General features: G+C 35.6%; 1 protein-coding gene across 1 annotated transcript in view; it reads right to left on the reverse strand.

Moving 5' to 3' along the window:
* LOC129740431 (sodium-independent sulfate anion transporter-like) overlaps positions 1–5,422 on the reverse strand; it is a 64,070-nt gene extending 58,648 nt beyond the window's left edge. Inside the window, exon 1 of the mRNA XM_055732102.1 lies at positions 4,450–5,422. Within this exon, the coding sequence (XP_055588077.1) occupies positions 4,450–4,534 (85 nt within the window). The 5' untranslated portion in view covers positions 4,535–5,422. The remainder of the gene's footprint in view (positions 1–4,449) is intronic.
* Between the last annotated feature and the right edge of the window lie 10,256 nt (positions 5,423–15,678).

Raw genomic sequence — 15,678 nt, forward strand, 5'->3', positions numbered from 1 at the left:
AAAACATTTGAAACAACCAAAAGCCAAAACTACAGTGTCCATAACGGAAATTAAAAAATCAGGAATTCGCGAATCCCGAGAAACGATTGAAAAATCCTGGGAATTCTAAAACCAAATAAATAGAGTTTAAATTTCAAAAAAACTAACACGATCTTATTTGAAAAATAAAATTTGTCAGATTCAACAAGGATTTTTTCTACCTTGGTGTATGGTTTAGACTTTTTTTCTAAAAATTATTTCAATCATTGAATTAAAAAAAATGGTTTACTGATGGAACCCCCATCACCTTTTTCCTTTGAAGATATTCATCATGACAAAAATTGACTAAATATAAATAAGGAACATAAATAGTTTGAAACTGGACAGCGTAGCCTCATGACTAGGGATGAATAATCCCAGAGGATGAAAATCCCGTATAAAAAAGTAGCCTTATGACCTCCATCCTCAAGCACACTCTAACTTATATTTATCAAGATCAACTTCATTCTTGAAAAGTTATGCATTCATCTTGTAACCTGAGTGAATTTAGGAGATTGCAAAGAAACCACTAAGCGTTTCTAACATTGGCTGCAATGGACTTGGATTACAGCGTTGTTAAGTGGTTTCTTTGGACCCGAAGAGAATCTACAAATTTCGCTCTGGCAACAAGATAAATGCACAAGGCACAACTTATCGAGAACGAAGTTGTTCTGAAAAAGTATTGTAAGAACATTGGACCAGGCGCCACGCCACAGTAATCCAGCCATTTAAATCAATTTGTTAAAGCTGTCATTGTCATTGTTCTCTTTTATCAAAAGATGCCTCCTCAAATTGCTTTATTATAAATTTGATCAAATACCAAAGCTGTCTTCTCAACACACTGTCAAGAAGTCACTCACTTGAAATTGAAACAATTTATTCGTGCTGTTTCGTTCTTAATTTAAGCAGATGATTCGTTCTCGACTTCATGTTTCGTTCTTAACTTAAGCAGATCTTTCGATCTACATGATTCCTCATCCCATTCTTCACTCTTCAATGGGGACACAGTACTTTCCAATTTTGTTTTTTTCCCACAATTCTAAGATTTAAATTTGAACCATTTATTTGAGCCGTCCTCTCAACATGCTCCAAAGTTCAGTCTTATTTCACCTTGTCCTTGAAACGCGCTTGATTTTCAGATGATAAGTTATTTTAATTGTCCTCTCGACCCGCTTTTTCCATATTAAAGCTGTCCGCTCGACTCGCTTTTCCCGAATTTCAAGCTGTCCTCTCGACTCGCTTCATATTTAAATCTTATCTCAAGCTGTCCTTTCAACCCGCATGATTTTCAATTGAGAAGATAATAAGGCTGTCCTCTCGACTCGATTTTCCCGAATTTCAAGCTGTCCTCTCGACTCGCTTCATAGTTAAATCTCATCTCAAGCTGTCCTCTCAACCCGCTTGATTTTCAATTGAGAAGATAATTAGGCTGTCCTCTCGACCCGCTTTATTCCATATTTCAAGCTGTCCTCCCGACTCGCTTCTCCTAATTTCAAGTTGTCCTCTCGACTCGCTTCATAGTTAAATCTTATCTCAAGCTGTCCTCTCAACCCGCTTGGTTGTCAATTGATAAGATTATTAATTTATCCTCGCGACACGCTTTTTTCCATATTTCTCACTCACTTTTTCCGAATTTCAAGCTGTCCTCTCGATTCCCTTGATAGATAAACCTTATCTCAAGCTGTCCTCTCAACCCGCTTGACTCTCAATAAATAAGATAATTAAGCTGTCCTCTCGACCCGCTTTTCCGAATTTCAAGCTGTCCTCTCGACTCGCTTCATAATTAAATCTTATTCCAAACTGTCCTCTCAACCCGCTTGGTTTTCAATTGATAAGATGATTAAACCCGCTTCTCCGAATTTCAAGCTGTTGATAAGATATTTCAATTGATAAGATATTTCAGCGGTCCTCTCGACCCGCTTTTCCAAATTGTCTTCTCGACTCGCTTCATTGTAGAATCTTATCTCAAGCTGTCCTCTCAACTCACTTGATAATCGAGTATGCTAATACAACTTCTTTTCAGCTCAATTTTTAAGTAGTTAAACGAACTTTAAAGTTAACAAAAAGTTCGCATAAATCGTCAAACAACTTCTAACCAGCTTTAAAATCCACTTTATAAGCAGCATATAAATCACGCTAGGAGTACCTGCTGGTATAAATACCACTACCTGTGTGAAAGCTCATTCATTCAGTTGTCACACTTGCTTGAATAAACATATAAGGTACACCGGGGTAAGTGTGGACGCGGGGTAAGTGTGGACGATGACTATTAAAACAATACTGTGTCCTATTTTCTCAAACTTTTAAAGCAGAATGTTCAATTTACTTGTAATCTATCCAATAACTGTAAAAAAGATACAATTCCGACAATAACGGATGTTTACAACGATTTTTTGCGAATTTTCTATTTTCACCTACGATGTCGAGGTGATGTGCATATTTTTCAATTGCCAATTTCTCGTAAACTAGCTGGCTCTCGATGAAAAACTCTACATTGAAACAATCCTTACATTCCAAACAACCAGTTAGGAAAAGAAACGGCGGTTAAAAATGAAGAAAAAAGAGTTTATTTACAAAAATTAAAATTTTGTCTCCAACCCCTGCCTGGGGTAAGTGTGGACGGCTTTAAAAAAACTTGATTTTTACACATTTTTTCAATTTTCTGTCCTTCATCCTTCATGAATTGCATTATTTAGCTAAATTAAGCATTCGGATCATGAAAAGTTTCGTAAAGTACTTGTTTGTTCAGTGTTTTTGATAAAATCGGAACTCGTGTCCTGTAGCATAAATTACACATAATAACGTGTAATAATAACGTGTATCGTGAACTTTTTTTCAAAATTTTGAACGGTTCGAGCAATAAAATAACGTATTTGACCAAGAAAATACAAATTTTTTGAAAATTTCCTTAGAAACCAAAGGGAAAATCTTCCGTCCACACTTACCCCATAAATCGGGGTAAGTGAAGACACCAGCAGTCCATTACAATTTACGTGATAACTTTTTTCGCTTTGCTTCTATCGAGCTCATCTCTTCAGCGTTTGTAAACAACATGTTCTGCATCACATTGAATGTTATTTTATGAAAATTGCTCCACTGCTGATTTTTTAATGATTTTCTAAAGTTGAACTATACGAAAAACCGTCCACACTTACCCCGGTGTACCTTACTCTAGTTTAGTCAACTTGCTTTTCATTCTTCTGGGAACACAACAACAACAGAGATTTTTTACGAACTATTGAGCCGTACAAAAAGACTTGCAACCCTTTGATAGCTACTTGATTTTGAAAAAAAAAAAATGAGAAGTACCTACGTAACAAGTAGATTGTTTTTCTTCATACAAACTTTAAAGTTCCCAAAAAGTAGAAACAGAAACCAAAACAGTACTTTAAACCTTTTTTTGAGTATTGGCTGAACTTGATAAAGAATGAAGTTCCATGGACCTCAAAAAAACATTTTGAACAGCAAAAAAGTTCCACATAACTTTTGTACAGCTATATATGAACTTATTAGTTCGTTCTTTAAGTGATATTCGAACTTTTGGTTGCTTGGCAGAGTACGGCACAGCTTTCAAAGCGCTCTAGATCTTTTCGCTGCATGTTATTGCATTAAAACTCTTTTAAACCCCAGAGTCACCTTCGTTTGGAAAGCCTGTTTTCAACGTTTACAACGATGTTTATACTTTTAATTTTTTTTTTTTTGTTATTAGTGACCTTAAACATGTTTTTTTTCCTTAAAATATAGTTTTATCTGTCTTTTTTCTTCTTTATTTATCAATATCTCGAGTATGGTAACTCCTGAAGCCCCAAAATTTTTTACTTCTCTCAACCAAAGTGTCTATCCACAAATTAAAATATACACAAAAGTATTGGGGACAATCACTTTTCCGAATTTTGGCCACCTGATCTCCCATAGTCCAATGGCCGGAAAGAGCAATCGTTGAGACCTATTATAAGTTTGCAATACGATTCTTCCTAATTCATAAAGGCATGTCAATTTGGTGCAACAAAATCAGAATCTGGTCCCTTATTAGTTGCTTATCAGACGATTGCTTAGTGTTATCTGTCCTAGGGTTTGCTTAAAAATAAACAACCATTTCTCAAGGCTACACGTGCTTGTCGTAGAGCCGAACTCGGCGGGTGGTGGCTTTCTATTTTTGGTAACATACATGTCGATTCCCGAATACAATCCAGCAGATCTTTTGCAGTTTGAAAAACGCGGGAAGTAAATTTGTTTCATTCATTATTGAATGAAATTCAATCAATCTAAAAATCTGGCTATTCGTTGTGGACACTATCGGGATCGATTCAATTCGATTCACATGATAACACTCTGACCGCTCTAGGCCGCTTAAGATGTTATCAACCGATAAGCGATTGTTGGTGTGCATTTGAACAAGAAACTAAGGAATAATGGCCATTTATTTCTTACCTTGAACGGTGGGTTCCGACAGACCGTTGTCATGTTGGGGTAGGTTTCGATACATTTTTCCGTTCCTGACATCACTTTTGTCCATTGAGAACTTTTGACAAAACTCCGTTTAAGAGACACTTGAATAAATAACGAAAGCTGATCGAACTTTTTCCAGAACCACTCCACAACCGTTCCTGCTTATCACTGATCCAGCAAAGGGTTTGGCGAACCGTGTGTGCCTATTCCGAAAATAAAAACTGAGTGTCTAGGCATTAGTCCAGTTATCTAAAGCCTTTCGAACGGAATGGAACATGTGCTCGAAGTCAACGCCGTATACTAGCTGGTGGCGTCTCGCTCGAAATGTGCAGCAGCTGCTAATGAATATACTAGTTCTCCAAGTGCTGCGTCATCCGGATTAGCTTATAAGGTAGCCACACGAGCCCAGATTTCTGCTACCATGGAACGACCTTTTTCCAAATCATTAGCCAACTGGCAACAGCCAACAACACGAGGTACAGCTTTGGTTATTATCCGAATAAACTACCATTTTGATGTGCTCTCGACAGATGGAAAACATTAACCATTTCCTCCGGGCCACAGACGACACTAGGCGCAATAAACATTCTCATTGAGAACTTTGTTTTACACTGTAATCATTGCAAACAAGTCTATTTCTGTGATAATGAATCTTCATAACTGCCCCCCATTAATCAGTGTATTTTATCATACGCGTGGGCGGCCTCAAGAACGGGGTCAAATGCTAATCGGTGACACAATCTCAATGCCGCTGAGGCTGCTAGAGAAACGCGTACGCGAACGTTCAATTACAACTAATCTTTTCACTGAATAACAACCGAAACACTTCATTGTGGCGGACGATTGCCGTAGGATTTTTCAAATACCGAACCGGAGAAATTGTGATGCACTCGAGAGGAAATACCCTTATAAAAAACGTTGATCAACAATAAATTACAAATTACAAACGTACGAAACGCAGCAGCTGCATACGCTGCATTCTACCGGTGAATGAATTTGTTTTCGAATCTACCACACAGGGTTCATTTTTTGTATGTAAACAAACCATCTGCCCTCTGCCGAATAGCGATCAGGACAAAATGTTTCACATACACACGCGCAAGCTATATCTTTCGAGGAATAGCTCGGGTTGAAAAGTGGCCCAAATCCACCCCACCATACATTCATTTCGTAAAAATGAATAACACAGCTAGAAAGCTCACCAGTGAACCGTTTGCTAAAGCTAAAGCTAAAACAACCAAGCTTTCAAGCTCTCGGTAAAACTGTGCAGTGATTACAGTTACCTTCAGATAACCGATTTGAATTTGTCGGAAGAGAGTTTCAATTTTTAATAGCATAAACCATATTAGAGTTTCCGTCAACTGGGGCATTATGCGACACTTTTCAAGTTCACTGGCTTCTAAAAACTTATTTTAACAAGTAATCATACCGCTTGTGCATCAAAAACTTTAAGGTTGATGGGACATCAAATTGACGTTATCAGAAAAATTATTGGTTTCGCCAATTATTTTTTAAATTGACAAAAACATGCAATTTTCACCCTACTTAAGCCTAGTCCACACTAGGAGACGGTTCGTCTCGAGACGGTCTCAGCGTCTCCCATTTTCTTCGGGAGACACTGAGACCGTCTCAGGTTTCCAACAACAACAACAGACAACAAAGTTCATCTCATACAAAAATCGCAGTTCATGTTGCCTAGTGTGGACTAGGCTTTAGAAAAAGGGGTAAGTTGCAAAAAACTTTGTTTTTTATAAAAAATTTAAAACCTAAAAATGATTTAAAAAAAAAGCCTAAGGGTGCTGCATACATAAGGGTTACAAAAAGTTCTACTAGTTGAAATCATAAAAATTATTGTTTGGATGGATGAAACTTTGAATTAATAAACGCGTAGGTATTGCAAAACAACCATATTCCAGCTTATGGAAACGAGATTAAAAGGTGAATGTTTGATTTGCATTTGGATGCATTTTAGTCCAGACTGTTAACTGAATTATGAAAATATTATTTATTTAAAAATACGTGATTGCCCGAATTATATTTGAACACCAACTGTGTTGGTATTGGATAATAAAAGCATTTTAAAGTTTATAGGTGATATCATTAAGCCAATCCGCCATACTGGGTAAAGATTTTACGGCATCGAGAAATGTAAAAATGTGTACATCTGTTGCTCGATTTTTAAAATTTTGGATTCTATCTTTTTTTTTTTCTTTTTTCTCGGGATTTTCATCCCGAAGGATGATTCATCCCTCTTTCGATTAGAATTAAAAAACTTGAAAAACTACCTCATGATTTGTGAAACTATGTCATATCATTTTGTTATCATTAAATGCTAAGTTTATAACATTATATTTAATCAAATACAAATTGAATAAGTGTTGTAGTATATGTACAAATTTTGCATTTAACCCTGCTGCTGGATGATGTCCCGTTTGACGGTATATTGAATTATTGATCAAACTGATGAACTCGACAACGTAGAAAATTCTTCGAGCTGCTTCAGTGCAGACTTTGATGCCATAATCGATAGCAAACCGAGAGCAGAATAATAGCACAATTTGGTATAGATCATGGGTGGCCAAACCATGGCCCGCGGGCCACATGTGGCCCGCGAACGTCTTTTTGTGGCCCGCGAAACTCTTTTTGAAATTAACATGTTCTCAGAATCGAATGTTTTTCTTGGTTCGTATCATTTAAGAAAAAAACATTATTCTTCATCGACTTCGTTCGAAATGAATGTCGGTGAAGTCTCCTTGATTTGATACTATGTAATTTTTCAAAAAGGTTCTGAAAAAGGATCAATTACAATTCTAATAAAAAAAATTGAAATTTTAAACATTGCACAATATTTGACACATTCACAAGGGAACAGCATTTTGGCTGCCTATTTTTAATAACTGATTTTTAAAGATGGTGGCGTCTTGAATATAAATCATTTGTCGATATTTTTTCCATCACTTCTGAATTTAGTGATATAAATCGTGTGAAAAATCAAAAATATATCAGTTTTACGTACAATCGATCTTTTATAAGAAATAAATATATTTATAAACCTACGTGGAGACTGAAACCAGATTTTGAATCTGTTTATTATCCTTTATTTAACCCCAGATTCAGATCTTGCTTGGCTCTTCGTTTCAGAAAATAGCTTAAAAAATGAAATCTTACAATTTTCAGAACTTGGAAAAGATAAGATTACAACTATTTCTAACATCTTTTTTCTTTGAGTATTTCATATTGAAGATTTTAACTCATTTAACAAATTTGTTGCAGACTATGAAACGATTAGACTTATGCTTAAAAAATATCAAAGATTCAAATAGGCTTAAATCTTTTTTAAAATTCCTTCAAATTTGCCGTATTTTTGCAGGATTGGGAAAAAATGACAAAAAGAAAACTACTCTTTTTCTCAGATGGCAAAATTCTACGTGGTCATTTGAAAAGTTGTTCATTCAATTGAAAATTTGTTTTCAAAATCTTTGAATTGTTCAATAGTCTACCAAAGAAGTACGAGAATTTAACTAATGAATTTTTCCCTATTTTTAAGAGTTATCTCGAAAACAAGAGCTGATAGATAATAAATCTAATTATATTGGAATCCAATAAGTTAAAATTAGCTCCTAAAGTTTCTGCACCTTGGAAAAATGTAAATTTGGATGCTTTGTGTTATCTTTATTTGGATGTTTGTGTTATTTCATGCCATAGATTTATTAAGGGGTCTCCAACAGTTGTTTGAGCGTTGTGCAGGCTTCGGACGACTCCTGAGGTGTCACTCATAAGTGCAAGAGCAAAGCTTCACAAAGAGGAGTGGAACCCACGCTCTTGTGAGCGCTAAACCGCACTCACTCTGCTCTTGCTTCCCGAAAAAAAGATTTTCAACACACACTTACATGAGTGATGTGTGCTCCGTCAGTGTAGCTCTTAGAGCGTGCTCTTAGGGAAATGAAGTGTGTTTTTTAGGAAACCGTCCTTCCCATCATGTGCATAGCAAAAAAAGACGTTCATTAACGGAATTCCTCAAGCAAAGCGCGCAAGCGCTTGGCGCCGAGGTTTAAATCCCAATGGTTTAATGAAATTTATGTAATGTAAAGTTATCGATAACATCTACTCAATAACATTTATCAACATTATTATGGCAATAGATGAATGGTGAAAATATCATTATTGAATTTAAAAAAAAAACTTGTACGTACATTTTGATGACTGTTTGATGTCACATGACTTAGAAATTGCATAAAACGACTGGCACTGCAATTTTTCAGATCTCTGGGGGATTCATTTTTAAGACTTTCACAACTCGCATCATTCATAATGCATATTAAACTTATGTTTCCACTAAGGTTCTTTTTTCCATAAGGGTTTTCCCAAAATGTTTAAAATATATAAATAAAATGCAACTTTAGTTCGAACGACAAATAACACGAGTTTCAAGTAAAATGGGAAATTGGCCAAAATGGTAAGAATAACTATTTTCAGAATATCAAAATGAGCAACATTTTAAAAATGAATAAGACTTACAAAAGTTACTAAATGCCTTAAGTTTGTTTTTTTTATATTCGTCATTTCTGTAGTTTTAACTTTATAATCATTACTGAAGTTTTGCATTTTTTTTTGCAATTTTGTTTTAATCTTTGTGTTTTCTATCCATCTTATTTTATTTTTGGTAAATTCAGGATAAAATTTATAAAACTTGGGATATTTTTGATAAAGTTTAAAAAAAAGTTAGCTTGCATCTACATTAGACTTAGTCTATTTGAAGTCATTTTCGAATTACCAAAACCCTTATATCTCAACAACTTCGTTGCAGATTTATAAAGTAACGATTACATGAGTAAAGTTTATTTTTCTTGTTTGTATGAAAAAATTGAACATTTTGTTCGATGAAAAGAAAAAAGATTTCTCTTCTATTTCTTGAATCGAGCCATCTAATCTTTTTTTTTCAATTTAAAAATTCTCTAAAGGAAATTTTTCGTTGAATAACTATGTCGAAGCTCTTGAAGTGTACTCTGAAAAATGTAATAATGCATCTTATAATGGGTTCGAAAGCAGATTTTGAAATAAATTATCTCCATATCAAACAGGTTTGAATAATTTAACACTTCAGGCAATGAAAGATTTAGAAGTATGTTGCACACAAAACTAAGCTTTTTAATCACGTTACACTATTTGGCTGGAGTGAAAATACACCGAAAATGCGTCGTGAAAATAAGCGTCATTTTTATGAAAAAATATTTTCTACTCAAGATGAAATCTATAATGTTAATTGCTTCACAAATCTAGCATACATATGTACGTTAGCGTGGCAGCTAACTGGTTCATGTCAAATTTCGAAAACCGAACATAAAAATTTTGTGGATTGGCCCAAAAACCTGACCTTTGCAAAATTTTAACTCATCCGGGCTTTATTTAGGGGTGCCTCGAAGCACTCTTAAAAATCACCAAAGGGGGACCATAGGAAACCAGAAAAACCGAAATTTTAATTTTATGCCAAAAGACTGAAAAATACATAATACTTCAAAATCCTGTCGAAATGATGAAAAAAAATTTTGGTAAAAATGAACCTCAAAATTTCAAAAATCACGTAGAAAGAAGACAAAGGAAATCAAGAGAATCGAAACTTTCATGCATTATATTTGGTGTTATCCCGAAAAAGAATCTCGGTCAAAAATTTACTTGTTGGGACTTAGCCGTATTTTTTCTGAAAACCAGCCGTTTTTCGGAAAACCGACGAAGTCCCAGCAAGTTGATTTTTGGCAAAAAAAAAAACTTGAACTACAGTCCCCCAGTCATTAGACTCTTTACGTTTCCTTTCACCACTAATTGTTCGTTTATTCGAGTGTTTGTAGACCAAATATGAAGCTTTGCATGAATTTAAGTCATTAAATACCTCCTCTTTAAATTTGTTAAAAAAATGACATATTTTACCGAAACAATAAAGCGTTTTTAAAAACGCATATATGGGTCAAAATTGTAGCTCGTAACAATTGTTAGTTACATAAAAATCCATGACAACACTCGAATATCAACATGGATATCAACTTGTTTCGGACAAACATTTATTTTATTTCACGAATCCAAAACAATCTAAATCCAAAACAACGATCTTGTTAATAACACCCTCGACACTAGCTAGCGGACTGTAAAATTAACTTTCAATATTCAATCAGCATCACTATACTGCAGATACTTATGCTACCTTTACCACCGTGGGGGAGCAATTTAGTTTCACCCGGTAAAGAGCATTCGGATCGGTTCTAAGCGTGACTCGTTTGGTTTGTGGTTTGATAGAGACTTAAATTTAACCAAAGTGTATTAGATTATATTGTTCTCATCAATTCCGGCTTGATGTTATCATCTTCTTTATTCATCTTCAAAAAAAAAAAACAGCTAGATACGAACCAAAGCGAACAGCACCATCAATTAATTGCTTGGACGCACATTGTGTACACCTTAGGAGCACTCTTAAGCGGGCCACAGACTACACAACATTTGTACAAATGCGATGAAATTCGATGAAATTTTGTCGCTGTGAGCACGATTTGCAGAGTGTATGGCACTGCTTGAATGAGCGCCCAAACGGTTGGAGTAAAATCGGTCGGGATCGAAATATTTTGTACAAAACATTCTCCCAGCCGGGGTGGAGATGGTTTTTTTTTGTTGCTGTTGCTGTTTTCCCAGCAATCATGTGTGTTCGCGTGAAATATGTTTGTATAGTGTGTGGGCGAGCATAGATCAAACAATCGACGCGGAATCATCGAATTTGTACAGGCCAATTTGTGTAGTCTACGGCCCGCTTTAAAGAGGCGCACTTATAGAGTACTCATTTTAATTTTGAGTGTTTTGTGAGTGACGAAAAACGCTCCCTGTGTGTATTGTCACTCTGCTCCTATCGACCACTCTTGCTCCACTCACAACAAAATTTAAAGAGCGGAGCTGATTGTTACACCGCTCTTGTTGGGCTCTGAAAAGAGTCCGAAGCCTGGCGTTGTGAGTTTTCGAAGGAACTCTATCTTTAATTTAGAGGAGTTTTCAGGGCCTCAGGAAAACAGATCATATCAAACTTTAAAAATTCTCGAACCACATTCACATCATAATTATAATTAAAATTTGTTTAAAAATTATCGAATATACATAAAATTTTAAAACATTCAATAATAATGAAAATTAAACCAAATTTAAAAAGCTTAGATTTGGTATTGTGTTCATAAAAATTTGAATATTATAAAAAATTCCACTGAAATTTTTTTTGTGTGCAAAAAAAAGGTTAAATTTTGAGATTTAACTCGCAAAAATTTAGGAGGTTCGTGCTTATAAGTACTTTAAGAAAATAATCTTTAAAATGCCGAAAGCTTATGAACGGTGCAATTTTTCAATAATTCCATTCCATTAAATATATTTTATTTTATTTCGAAACACTTACAACATTTTTCAGGGAGACCGGTAAACTTAAAAATGGGCGGCGATTTGACATTTATGGAATAAATACTGAAAGTTTCAAATCGCTTGGAAGAATTCGTAAAAAAAAAATGCATAAAACAAAGTTTCTTACGATGAATCTGAACTTAAAGCTGCAATTTTTCATTGTAATAGCGTATCCTGTTTTTCCCTTGAATATGAATGAAAAATTTCTTGTTTGGCCCGCGAGCAAATCTCAAATCCAAAATTTGGCCTGCCTGTTGAAAATGTTCGCCACCCATGGTGTAGATGTTTCCGAGATGAGAAAATTTGCCATCTTTAAGGCCATAATTCACATTTATGTTTTTTGGTGACAAACTGAAACGAAAAAAAAAAACTACAGAAAACTGGTATCATAATCTGGCATTCTCAAGGTATTCTACATTTTTATAGAATATAATCAGTGATTTAAATAAGGTCCTATTTTTATGCAACATTACCTAAAGGTGGTCTTTATTTAGTGTAAACAAGAAATGATAGCATATTTTCATAGTAAATTCATTTATTTATTTTTTATTTATTTAGTAAATTCATTCATCGAACAATGAATGTTTTAAAGTATGATATAAATTATACTCAAATAGAACGTGTGTGGGGCCGATCTGTTAGCCACACGCACACTGCCTTGACCAGTGTTGAGAGTATCGGCTTTGTCGGAGTTTAACCCGATTCTCGCTCTCTGCTGCACGTACACGCGAGCCGAGCAATGATGCAATGATGACTCATTTCGTGGGTCAGCTTTCGGCCAAGTAAGTCGCGTGTGTTCTACGCTGGCGTGTCGGTTGATTCTCTTACTATAAAGTTGATGTTGCACATTGGCGACCGTGGCAGTGTTGTATGAGCTATTTTTTTTGTTGCTTATGTAGGGAATCACCCCCACGTGAGCTTCATTTTGTTAGTGGAAAAAAGTAAAAGTTGTTAACAAAAAAACTTTTTGTGTCGTGAAAGTGAAAAAAGGAAATAGGGAAAAAAACTAGCGTGCTGAGAGTCCGCTTGGTGAAAAAATTGCGAGACGAGAGTCCGCTGATAAAACAAAAAGATGCAAGCGCGTTGAGAGTCCGCTTGGCATCTATTGAAAAACGGCGAGACGAGAGTCCGCCGGGAAAACTGAACGGATGCAAGCGCGTTGAGAGTCCGCTTGATATCCATTAGGAAAAAGAGCGAGACGAGAGTCCGCTAGAAAATTGAACGGATGCAAGCGCGTTGAGAGTCCGCTTGGCATCTATTGACAAAATAGCGAGACGAGAGTCCGCCGGAAGAACTGAATGATTCAAAGCGCGCTGAGAGTCCGCTTGGCATCAATTGATAAAATGGCGAGACGAGAGTCCGCCGGTACAAATAAAGAAGGTGCGAGTGGGTTGAGAGTTCGCTTGGCATCGATTGGGAAAGAAGAGAGACGACAGTCCGCAAGATAATTGTCAACAACAGAAGCATGTATGTTGTCAATTGGTAAAGTTTATGAAAGTATCGCACAATGGCAAATGCTTACCGAAATAAGAAGCGAAAGCAAAAACGTTATTTAAATAAGAGAGAGAGAAATAAATAAAGAACATGTTTAGTAATTGTTACTATGTGATGAAATATTTACTGCACACGAAGATACAAATAAAAGTAAGCGAGAATAAGCTGAATCGCCAAAAGGATTGGAGATGGGAACATTATGCAAATACGGAAATAGATAAAATTGTACTATTAGAAAGAATAATCTTTGTCGATTGTAAGCGAAAAAAAAAGAAAGATAAGGGAAAAATGAAGAAAGATTACTCAAAACTTACTTGATAAAGTTGGCATTGCTCTTCAAAAGATTTGTGAAGCATTCTAATCCGCTCTACGATTTAAAAAAAAGCAGAAAGAGAAGGGCCCACTAAACGGCTTGTTTGGATTCTTTTATTAAGTTTTTAATACGTCTTCACGGTCTTTCGGAATACAATAAAATGAATAAGCCCGAGCATAATCGTGAGTCAATAGATAAAGAGTTCAGAGTCTGCTTTTGGCTCTAATAACAATGGATAATGTGAGCCCGATTGTAAAATGTTTTGAGATATTTAAGTGCTTTGGAACGTCTTTAATATTATTTTAAAAAAATGATGCTAGTCCATTTATAAAAATTATGCGTTTGAATAGATGAAAAAACGTTGTGTGAATCTAAAACATATACTTACTTCTTGATGTTATTAAGAAACTTTTTAAAACAAGTGTATGGATAAGCTAGTTTTTTTGAAGGGACAACAAGTTCACACGGTTTTGAAAAAAATAATTTATGATCTTCTCGGTCGAGGTAAACGAAGCGTGCCAGATCAGGTAAGCTCCCAATCGCTCCCAAAAGAAAGAAAACGATTCTCAAGCATTAGCAGATGTTAAAAAGTGGTAATTTGTATTGACTTTCACAGCGCGCAGTATGTCATGCCAATGCTTTGCTTTGCTTTTTTATTGGAACGCAGAACTTTGAGTATGATAACTGGCTACATACTTAGTCAATGAGGTACACTTTTACTTCTACTGCAAGTCCGAGAGAAAAAGACAGATGATCAACTGTCAATTCATTTCTACTTGTTTCGACCAGGCTTCATTGAACGAACTTAAAATATCACTAATCACTAACAATAGAGTTGTTTTGTGCGTGGGAAATGGCACATTACCTGGCGTGTACGGAGGAGAATGAAAATAATGAGCGTCCAAAGATTTTTGGGCAAGAAAAAATTCGGGCAGACAGCGACGAATACAGTCATTTTGAGGTTATGTTCCCAAAATAAAGAAAAGTAGAAAAACGCCCTGAATTATGACACAAATAAGGCACATGTACAGACTTATCTAGGAAAGTCAGAATTTGATTCGACCAGAACGGCCAGATGTTCTTTAAGTAAAATAAACATACGAAAACAGAATTTCAAAAAAATTTAACTACATTGAGAAAAAGACTACAAAACGATAAAATAGAATAAAATTACAAATAAACGACTGTACTCTGATTTATAATCTGACAAAAATAGTATTTTAACCATGAATATGAAGTTTTCGAATGTCAAAACGTTAAGACTACAATACTGTGCTGAAAGTCTTTATAATTTGGGAATATAGAGCTTTTTTTCTGATTTTCCACGCATAACTCGTATCTTTGTAGGATCAGTTTTTGAACCAGAAAGCTTAAAAAAAGATAGTACAGGTTCAATTGTGGCAACGGTGATGTTTGCTGGTGTACGTGTAAACCACGCGCAAATTAAATAGAAACATAAATCGAGCCTTCTCTTGAGCCTTTGCTTGTACGCACACATACGAAACCCGTGGTTCGGCAACACGAAGGATGTTTATCATGTCGGACTCCCAGCCTTGCCAGATCTACGGATTTCTCCGTAGTTCTACGGATTTTGAGCATTTCTACGGAGCTACGGATCGATGCTCGAAATCTACGGATTTTTAGCACTTCTTACGGATTTTCTACGGATTATCGAGAAAATTCAAGGGATTCTGCGGATAACTGAAAATTCTACCTGACGACCAAAAAAAAAAAAAAAAGGTCATCAAGCTTTATTTTGCCGAAATCAGTACATTTTTCGATTTTCCTAAAATCTACGGACTTGAGCGGTTTTCAATCTGGCAACGCTGTGTCGGAGTAATCACCACCAAGTTCGGGTTCGGGTGATGGTTTTGCATTGGCGCGAGTGAGAGGCTGATAAAATCTCACTCAACTTCAAACAGATCTTGTGAGAGTGAAAAATGTAGCATTTTCGCTTCCATCGTCCACCAGTTAGCAGTTGG

The sequence above is a fragment of the Uranotaenia lowii genome, chromosome 1 (genome assembly GCF_029784155.1).
Source record: "Uranotaenia lowii strain MFRU-FL chromosome 1, ASM2978415v1, whole genome shotgun sequence".
Classification (NCBI taxonomy): domain Eukaryota; kingdom Metazoa; phylum Arthropoda; class Insecta; order Diptera; family Culicidae; genus Uranotaenia; species Uranotaenia lowii.